This window comes from Psittacula echo (genome assembly GCF_963264785.1).
Source record: "Psittacula echo genome assembly, chromosome: 12".
Classification (NCBI taxonomy): Eukaryota; Metazoa; Chordata; class Aves; order Psittaciformes; family Psittacidae; genus Psittacula; species Psittacula echo.
The window spans coordinates 8,724,334-8,734,477 of NC_137747.1; the positions used below are offsets into that span (position 1 = coordinate 8,724,334).

General features: G+C 60.1%; 1 protein-coding gene across 4 annotated transcripts; it reads right to left on the minus strand.

Annotated features, from left to right (window-relative positions):
* Window positions 1-3,560: 3,560 nt before the first annotated feature.
* LOC308226501 (uncharacterized protein C20orf204) lies at window positions 3,561-10,136 on the minus strand. Of its 4 annotated transcripts, none has more exons than XM_080628270.1 (5): window positions 9,948-10,136; window positions 5,635-5,769; window positions 5,410-5,472; window positions 5,174-5,326; window positions 3,561-4,454 (listed from the first exon to the last, which is right to left on the minus strand). In XM_080628270.1, exons 1-5 carry the CDS (start codon window positions 9,981-9,983, stop codon window positions 4,299-4,301), a joined length of 543 nt encoding a protein of 180 aa, XP_080484396.1. In that variant the 5' UTR covers window positions 9,984-10,136; the 3' UTR covers window positions 3,561-4,298. The 4 variants fall into 4 exon arrangements, with proteins under 4 accessions (XP_080484396.1, XP_080484397.1, XP_080484394.1 ...); XM_080628271.1 differs by having other exon boundaries at window positions 8,867-10,136; XM_080628268.1 differs by having other exon boundaries at window positions 8,441-10,136.
* Window positions 10,137-10,144: the final 8 nt, after the last annotated feature.

A 10,144-nucleotide genomic window follows, 5' to 3' on the forward strand; every position in this document is an offset into this window, starting at 1 on the left:
GAGGAGAGGGAGCGATGCTGGGGAATTCGCCCTCCAATAATCACATCCAGGCCCGGGGGCCCGGCGGGTTTGGGTAATTGTTAGAATAAAACATTGCCGAGCTCTGACAAAGCGCTCCTGCCCCCCCCCCCCCCAGCCCCAACAATGGGCCCCGCAGGCTGAGCAGTGGGGCCAGGGGCCACGGTGATGGGAGGCAGCGTGGTCCCAAACCCCCCCGGCCTCCAATAAAGCCCCCAGGCTTCTCGGCCCCCTGGCATGGATGTGTCCCTGTGTGGGGAAGCATCACGAGCATGGAGCAGGGTCCAGCCGGGCCCTTCGCCACTGCCTGGCTCCTGCTGGGTGTCAAGAGCCATTGGAGCCAGTGCCCGCCCCGGGATTCTGCGATACCATCGGGGACAGGGATCGGGAGCATCCAGGCTCCGAGCGAGCCGGCGCTCCCACTGAGCCCGGCATCCCGTCCCGCTGCTTCCCCCCATGCCGGGGCCTGCCGGCTCCAACGGCTCCGTGGTGGCATTGAGGGCTGCAGCCGCCACCCCATTGGGAAGCAGCCATGGAAAGGAACAGTATGCAGGCACCCAACGCGTGTGCAGGGACATGGGTGCACACGCATAATCATAGAATGGTTTGGGTTGGAAGGGACCTCATCCAGTTCCAACATCCATGCACACACCCATATACACACATATATTCACACAAGCTCCCACGTACACACTCACATATACACACATACACACACATCCCTGAGGCTTGCATCCCTCTTGCTGGCTCCGGAGCAGCATCCAGCATCCCCATCCCTTCCCAGCCTCCTGCCGAGCAGCCTGCGGCACCCAGCGGGAGAGCAGGCGATGGGGATGTGGGGAGGGAGAGCACCCGGAGCTGGGCCGGGGCGCACCCCTCCTCTGGGCTGGCACATCCTGGCACGGGCACCCCGGCACGACGCCGCGCAATCTGCCCTGCAGATGCCTCCAGCACCGGGACATGACGCGGGGTCAGCGCTTCCCCACTGCCCACAGAGGCTCAGGCAGCTGGGATCCCATAGCCAGGGGGGGCCAGGACCCACCTGGGACACAGCACGGCTCCCAGCCGTCCCCATCCCGTGGCATGCGCTGTCCTGCAGCTGGAGCCGGGCAGCGATGCTGCTGGGTGTGCCGCCCGGCTCTCCCCGCTGCTCTCCAAAGGATGGAGCAGTAAAACATCCAGCAGAGCCCCTAGCGTTTATCACACCATAAATCTGGGGTTTCAACAGCTTTACGATGCTGCAGGGAGATGGGAGAGAACAAAACGCTGCTCTGCTTCGTCAGACACAGCCTCGCATGTGCCAGTGCCCCCAGCGCCGGGGCTGCCAAGGGACCAAGGACCAAAGCAGGGGGTTCATATGGGTAAGGAACCCCTCAGACACCATCCTGGGGGGCTGCTGGCATCCTGACAGGGTGACGGCTCTGGGGCAGCTGTGTTTTGGTGGGACAATGATGGGGGGAAATGCATCTCCAGCATCGGCTCTGTGGAAATAGGGCAGCCACCAGCATGGTCCTTGGGCATGGCACCCCAGCGCACTGGGAGATGCTGCTGCCTCTGAGCTCAGCCCAGAGCCGGGTTGGGATGCAGGACACTGGTCCTGGTAAGGAGCCTCCATCCCCATCCCTGTTCCCAACAACCAACCCTGCCATGACTGCAAAACAAGCAGCACGGGGAGGAAGCTGTGACCGCGGGTGCTCAGCGCTCGGCTGCATCTGGCCGGGCCATCACCACGGCACATGGCCCAGCACAGGGATGAGGGCGCAGAGACCACATCCCCACCCCACACATCGCATCCTCCCCTGCACTAACACACACGTGTGTGTGTGCAGCCTTCACCCTGTGCCCAAGCTCATCGCATCCCTATGGGCCGGGGCCAGCTTGTGCAAGGCACGCATGGCCCTTAAGGGCTGGCACAGCCCTGGGGTGGGGGGGCCATGGCAGCAGCGGCTGCTGGAGCCACATGAGAGTGGCCCCCCCGGAGCAGGCGGGAGCGTGCGGTGCTGCCCTCGAAGGAAATGTGCTCACTCCATGTGCTGCACACTTGGGCTCGCTGCTATTTTTATTTGACTTTTCGGGGCCCGTTTCCTTTTTCCGGCTGTTTTCGCTGTGATTTCACCAGCGCCGAGACCTCACTTTTCCCCTCCCTCCCTTTTGCCTCTTCCTTCATTCTTTCCTTCCTTTCCATGCACTCATTCCTGCCGTAGATGCACTAGTATCCCTTTTTCCCCTCCCCAAAGCCGGTGCTAGCAGCAAGCTCATGGTGAGCTCATGGCGAGCGGGGCAATGCCTCCTACCAGCACTCAGATGCTGAAGCAGCAGCACCAGGCACAACCTCCCCTATTCCCAGTTACTGCAGCACAGCCAGGAAAAGCACAACACCCCCGTGGGACCCCCAGCCCCATCCATGGGATATTGAGCATCAATAGAGCGATTTGGGGATGCGGGTGGGATACAGGGTGAGATATGTTGGGGCAGTGATTGGGATGAGGACTGGGAATAAGAGAGAAACCCCAAACCTAAACCAGTGCAAACCCTCCTGAGGAAGCCGCAGAAAGACAGGAGGAAAAGGCAGCAGCGCTCATCCCCAAAGGATGAGGATGGAGCTGCGAGGAGGGAGCGTGGCCTCCAGTATTGGAGCTGCAGCTCCCCAGTGAACCCCTCCACCAGCCTGCCCCATGCCACACAGGCAGCACCTCCCGGGACCTGATCCCGTTGCAAGGACCCCACAAGAGCAGCACCCCCTGCTCTCACCCCAAACCGGGGTCCCTGCTCCCTGCCTGTACCCTTCTAAACGCCAGGGTGAGCCCCTTCCTACCCGCCCCAGCCTCCTTCCAGCCCAGTCCCAGGGCAAGGACCCCCGAGCATCCCCCGATCCCATCGGGATGCTGGGAACCCCTAGGGAGAGGCGCCCCGAGGCGCAGGGGTGAGGGTCCCATTGGGCAGCAGCACCCATTGAGCACCCTGCCGGGACCGGGGCGATGGATGAGACCGCGGTGGGGAGCGGGGATGCGGCAGCGGCCGGCTCCGCGCGGCGCGCAGCGCTCTGCTGCCACCTCGTGTCCTCCGCGCCCGGCTCCGCAGCCCCACGCGGGGCTGGGACAAGGGCTTTACCCTGCCCGAGGGGAGACTGAGATGAGCTCTTAGGCAGAAGCTCTTCCCTGTGAGGGTGCTGAGGCGCTGGCACAGGGTGCCCAGAGAAGCTGTGGCTGCCCCAGCCCTGGCAGTGCTCAAGGCCAGGTTGGACACAGGGGCTTGGAGCAACCTGCTCCAGTGGAAGGTGTCCCTGCCCGTGGCAGGGGTTGGAGCTGGAGGAGCTTTAAGGTCCCTTCAACCCAAACCAGGCTGGGATTCTGTGATGAGAGCATCGATCCCCGTGGGGAAAGGATTGAGGAACCTGGGGTAGGGGCAAACAGCCTTCACCGTCATGCATAAAGGTGAAGGATGGAGCCCCAGGAGCCAGAGCTGCACACACTGAGACAGACACAGGATGCCACAGTGCCCACTGCTGTGCCATGCCTGCTCCAGGCACCACACCAGCCCCATCCACAGCCCAAGGCCCAGGGTAACAACGCACCCAAAGGGCTTCCAGGTTTTATTTCTGGCTTCCCAGACAGTGTTTGCCACCCCAGAAGGGAGCAGGGACCCACCCGGGGTGCTGGCAGAGCACAGTGACAAGAGAGGATGCTCCTCAGCCCAAACACCCCATCCCTCCAGGCTCAGCTCACCACAGGGTACCAGGGCACGCACAGTGCTGAGCAACCAGGTCCTCCACAGTGCCGGACATCCCATGGGCTGAGCTTTGGCCTCAAGCCCCTGCATCTGCCGGGGGGTTTGCTGTTTATCCATGGGCACTGGTGCTCCCCAGACTTCCCCTGGGTGCCCGGTGATGCACCTTGGATATGGATACGCAGTGGTCTCGCATCCAGCAACGGCCCCGTGTCCTCTTTCTGTCCCAAAAGCAACCGTTGTCCCCCAGAAAGCAGCAGGAGATGCAGGGCCAGGAGCATCAGAGAAATCCAACCCCTCACCTCCTTTCTTTGGCACTTTCCTTTCCTCTTTCCATGTTCTTGGGGTTCCAGCTTCCCACCACAGCCATCCCATGGCAAACCAACCTGCCAGGGATGCAGTGGGGCTGGGTCCTTGGGTACCACTTGAAACAGGAGAATGAATTCAACATCTCCACTGCCTTCAGCATTGAATGTGCCCCAGGTTTCCAAACCAGCCACCGGCAGCCATGGTACCAGGGCCGAGCACCCCTCTGGCACATGGCGAGAGCATCCTTACGAGTCCCGGGGCACCCGGTGCGGTGTGTGCAGGGCATAGAGCTTCTCCCAGCAGGTCACCAGCCTCTGCGCCTTCCTCCCGACTTCCCGCAGCATCTTCCTCCTGCGGCCACGTCCCCTGCGCCGGGGCTGAGCCGGGATGCGCGGTGGGCTCTGCGGTCACAGCGCGCAGAGGGAGCATCACACAGGGTTAGTAAAGGGGATGGAAGCCACCACTCATAGGGTTTGCATGGGCAAAGCTGCAGGATGGGGTGGCCAAACCACGCAGGGGCACGGTGAGGGTGTGCTCGTGGGTCCCCATTGCTGACCAGCACAGCCCAGGCAGGGGTTGTCCCAGCCCATTGCCCTGGTGATGATGGGGAGGATGAATCCCAGCACCAGCAGAACGCTGAGGTTTCCCCACTGGTTAATGAGTTACTGGCAGCTGCCATAGGGAATTCCTCATGGATGGGGTTTCCCCAGCAGAACCCAGAGCAGCCCTTTATGGAGAAATCCCAGCTCCTTACTGTGAGAGCCCAGGAGCGAGAGCAGGAGTGGGTGAGCATCCCTCAAGGACAATGCTCTATTCCCATCATCCATGGCAACATGGCATAAGTGGACAAACCCACTTGGGAGCTGGTGGCAAAACACCACCAGCCTGTCCTATGATGCTGCTACTGGACTTCCCTCCCCAGCCAGTTTAAAGCTCACTGGGATGTGCCATCATCATCCCACACCCACAGACACAGCATGGACCATGGGATGCTGCAGCTGGAGCCTGAATACTCCCCATGGGCAGCCAGGAGAGCACCCAACAGGGGGGGCTGTGCCCAGAGCCCGTGTGCTGGGGGACTGGGAGCCATGGGGTGACTGGGAAGGGGCAGAGCTCCCACCTTGCGGATGCTCCTGCAGCTCTCCCTGAACACGACTTCAGTGTTCCTGGCCACCTTCCACAGCGCCAGCTCCTCGGGGCCGCGCAGGGAGCCGGCAGCCGCTTCCCACAGGGACATGCTGATGTTGTAGATGGAGAACAGGATCTTCTGGTCCTGGAGAGGAGAAGCACACGGTGGGGAAAGGGAATCAATGGATCCGGGGGGGCTGAGCACCCACGATGCCGCTCAGTGCTCACCTTATCCGAGCGACAAGCCGGGCCGGCCCTTCCGCTCCTGTCCACCGACCCACTCAGGGTTTTCTGGAGACATAAAGCATGATCAGGCATCCCAAAGCATCAGTGCCTCCAAGGTGGGGCAGGAACCCCCCATTTAAACAGTGCTCCCCCCAGGCAAAGCTTCCAAGCTCATCCTTCGATCCCACAGGGCCGCATCGAGCTCAGCGTTCCCAGGAGCACACTCACCAGGTTCTGGAGCTCGTGGAAGATGACGGCGCGGTACTGCCGGAGGATCCTGGCGATGCTGCACCTCTTGCCTCTGCTCAGCACCGTGAGGAGCAGGAGCAGCACAACAGCGCAGGAGAGCGCCCGGGGGGAAATCTGTGCAGGGATGGGCTCCGTGTCAGCCAGGGATGCACCGGGCTCTGCCTCCATCCCCTTGACACAGCCCCCATTGACCCATCCCCTGTCCCTGAAGATGCAGGATGGGGCTCAACCTTGAGGAACCACCCCAGCTTCATCCCAGTCCACACCCATGGCACACTCTGAACTCTCTCTGCTGGCATCAATCAGATTCATGGCACAGAGCTGTGCCAGGATCCTTATAGGTCTATAGGATCTATCCCCTTATTCTCTACCCCAACAGGGTTCCCAGTAGCTCCTCAGCTTGTGGCATCTTCAGGTCCTTTCCAACCCTAATTATTCAATGATTCCATTTCCATACCAGACCCTCAACCAGCAGCAGCCAAGGAGAATGGAAATGGATGTGCCCTGCTCATTGGAGAGGGGCTGCAGGTCAGGAACCGCCTGGTTCCCACCAGCAAACCTCCACATCTCGATCCAAACAGCTCCAGGCACCCATAGGGATGCTCCCTGCACACCCCACAGCACAGCAGTGGTTACGCAGCATCTCCAGCTCCCACGCAGCTCACGCTCACCCTTGGCTCAGGGATCTGCTTCCCAGGCAGCAGCAGCACCAGGCCCTGCTCCCCCCGGCTCTGAAACCCAACGCGCGCGTCCGAGCTGGCGGAGCAGGGGTGAACCCCGGGGCTTTGAAGAGGAGCCAGCGCGGCCTCAAGTGACCGGGGCTGGGACATCTGAGCAGCCCCACAGCAGTGGGGCGAGGGTGGGAAGCCCAATGCACAAACAGCCTCTGCCAGGAAAGGAGCCCGCAGCTCTCCATGGGCCCCATCCCCGTGTCTGTATCATCCCCCTGACCCTCCTCCCCATGCAGGGTCAGGTCTGGGCAGGCAGAAGCACCTCAGCTCCTTCTAACTATGCAATCCCTGTGGCCAAAGCAGGGCAATGAGCAACGGATGGGCACAGCTCTGCCTGCCCCAAGGCACAGCTCGCATCCCTGTGGGCTCACCAACGTCCCAGCCACCTCTGGCCCTTGGCATTGGCCTTTTGCTCACAGAAGCCAGAAGGAAAAGTCATTCCCTTGTGGAAGTCTGAGCCCATCCATCCTGCCCCATGGCTTGTAAAACCTGCATCCCACTCAACAATGGGCTGGTCCCGGCTCCAAAAGGGTGAGGAAACCTTTTCCCACCTTCTCATAGCTCAGCAGGAGATGGGGGCTTAACACAAGGTGGAATCCAACACGCTGCAAGGCTGGGAACCCATGGACACAGGCGTCACCTTGGATGTGCGAGGAGATGAGCAATTCCATGCGCAACTGTTACCAATCCCACTGGGCTCTTCAGCTCCTTTCATCACTACGAGCCTTCCAGTAGAGCCGTGCTGGGCCTCATCCAGAGGCCAGGAAAGGCCGGGAAGAGCCTCCCCATGCTGCTGGCTTTGCTCTCTGCAAGCCCACAGAGAGCTCTCACCCTAGAGGTGACTCAGCATTGAGCCGGGGGTATGATCCTCAGGGATACCAAAGGAGAGCGCTGCTTCCATAAGGACACTCTGTCCAAAGTCTAAGGGTTGCTGCTCTCAGGAAACCTCCTCTTCCAGGAAGACGAGGCAGTGCGATTTCACTCTGAAACTGGGAATGACTTCCCTGAAGTTCCTGATAAAGCAACTGGGACCAAATTCCAGCACAAAGCACAGCATTCCCAGGCAGCCGAGCCTGGCGCTGGACTCCCAGCGCTCGGCACAGGAGGGAGCACAGCCCGCAGCTAAAAGAGCTCCATGAGCAGCCGGGATGGGGGCTCAGGGGGTGCAGTGGGTGCTTCCCACCGCCCTCAAAGAGCTGGGAAGCAGCAGTGATGAGAGGGATGCAGGGAAGAGACAGATGAAGCCGGCAAATCCCAGTCCTGGCCATTCCTTCCCATTCTTCAGGATGGGGGACGCTAAGTTCAGTGGCTGATTTGGGGTTATTCCTTCCCCCTCATCCCTATCCCTGCAGCAGTAAGATACAGGCAGGCAGATCGCTTCCCACAGCGAAGGAGCAGGAATGTCAGAGCCTGTCCCTGGCAGGAGAAGCTAATCTCTTCCTCAGCTCTAATCCTCCAGCAAATACAGGAGATAAGGAAATCACCATTACTGATAGAGCAGCTCCTGACGTACTCGTGCAAGCCCTGGACACAAGGAATAGTGCCCAGGGTTCCCATTAGGGTCTCATTAGGGTTCCTAGCTCCTTCCAGCCACACAGATCCTGTCCCAAACACCCTTTTATCCAAGGGGACCCAGAGCCTCAGCACATGCCACAGTTCCAGGCAGACCTAATGCTCTCCTCCTTGGGATCAGCCAGGTCCAAGCCCCATTCCGGCTCCATCCCAGCCAGGTCCAAGCCCTTTCCCAACCAACAGCAGCCCATTTCCAGCCAGACCAGAGCTGCTTCCCCACCAATTCCCACCTTTACCCCACCACATCCAGCTCCAAGCTCCATCGTAACCCTCCCAGCCCCTTCTGACTGGTCCAAGCCCTTTCCTAGCCAAATCGTGCCCATCCGGATCAGTTCAAGCCCCCTTCCCGGCCGGACCGGCCCAAGCCCCATCCCAGGAGAACCGGACACTTCCCAAGCCCCGTCCTTGGTGCTGCGGGTCCCAGCGACCGAACCGCCCCCCCCCCCACAGCACCCCGGGGGTCCCGGTGCCGCTGCACTCACCATGGAGCCCCGCGGGCGCGCTCCCTGCGGCGGCTCCCGCAGCCGCGTCCCGTTCCGCCGGGGCCCGCGGTTTGAACTTGGCTCCACGGTGGGAGGGGACGGGCCCGGCCGCCGCGGGGGGGACGGGACACGGCGGCCCGGCCCCGGGGGGAGCGAGCGCGGCGCCGAGGGGAGCGGGGACCGGCACCCGCCGTGGACACAAAAGGACCCCGTGTCCGTGCCCCTGCGCGGCTGCATTCGGTGCTGCGGGAGGTGCGGAGCCGGGCACCGCGGCTCCTACCTGGTTGTGGCCATCGGTGCATGCCGGATCCACCTACAGCCACACAGCAAGCGCAGGCAGAGGTGGCTGTGCAGAGTGAGACCCCTCAGTGACCATACCCCTGTGTGCAGCCACAGTCCTCTCCTGCTTCCCCTCCAAGTTCTCACCATCAGCAGCATCAGCACTGGACCATGTCCCGACTCCGGATCATTTGCTTTTGTAGAGAGGGAAAATAATGGACAGAGGAGCAAGGCTCTGCTGAAGAGGGGAATGAGGGCGTTGGAGCAAGAGATAACACACCAGTGGTTGAATAATCCACCTCTTCTCAACTTGGCAGGAACGTTCCTCCATGTGAAGAGGAACCCCAGCAATGAACTGCAGAAGGCAGGACCCAGACAACTTGTTTCTTAAGCCGTATATAGTCAGAACCCATAGGTGCCATAACCCGGTTTAAAACCACCAAGAAGCCACAGACATGAAGAGGCTCTAAAAGCTGAGTTATCTAAACCAAAACCCAAACCTAATCCCAGAATGTACCCCAGGTACAGACTGGCAAAAGGAGCTCAGTGCTGCGAGGAAGCCTCCAGCACATCCCAGTGTGCAGCACTGGGAATAATCCCTCCTCTCAGCACCCACAAGGAGCAACTCTCACAAAGTCCTTCCCATGGGTTTTCTCAAGCCCAGGGCTCTGGGGCTGCCTTTCCCAATAAATCCTTAAGGAATGTGGTGCTGCCATTGGAGTCAGGGGATTCCAACCGATGGCCACACACCTGGTATCTGGCTTACAGGAGATGCTCCAAACACAAGTCAGGAATCTCTCCAGCAGGAAAAGTCAGGCCAATGTGGTTCCAACCGGCCTTCCCCACCTCAACTCTAGAGCCACTAAGTGAGAGCACTGCAGGGCAAAGGGATCCATGTTTCCCTGGCATCCAGCCTTCCCAAGCACATCACTATCCCAGGAAGCACTCCCTGCCCACAACAGTGGGACAGAGTCCCCACATCCAAGCACTTACATGGATCACAGTATGAGGAAGAGCAGAAGCTGTCTGAGAAGCACGAGGGGCTGAAGGACAGCATATGCTGGAAACTACTTTTAAACATGTTTTCCTCATGCCTGGCTCAGCCATGAAATTCTTGTCCAGGCACATTCCCTCCCCACATCTACCATCTCCTTCCCATACAGAAAGGATGCCAGTGATACACAAAATCCATGAGCAAGTCTCTCAACCCCCAGTGCCTCTCACTCACCTTTGATAAACTACAATTCCATGGGATATCCGTCATCTACACCCTCCTTAACGCAGCTTCAGACACTTCCACAGCTATTCAAGAAAAGCACAAGAGTTTCCGTTATAAACCCAAAGCAAAAGCGGCTTTTGCTCCAAGACCAACCGTTTCTACTTCAGTGGTAAGGGACAGGCTCCTCATCCTTTCTGGCAGCACAA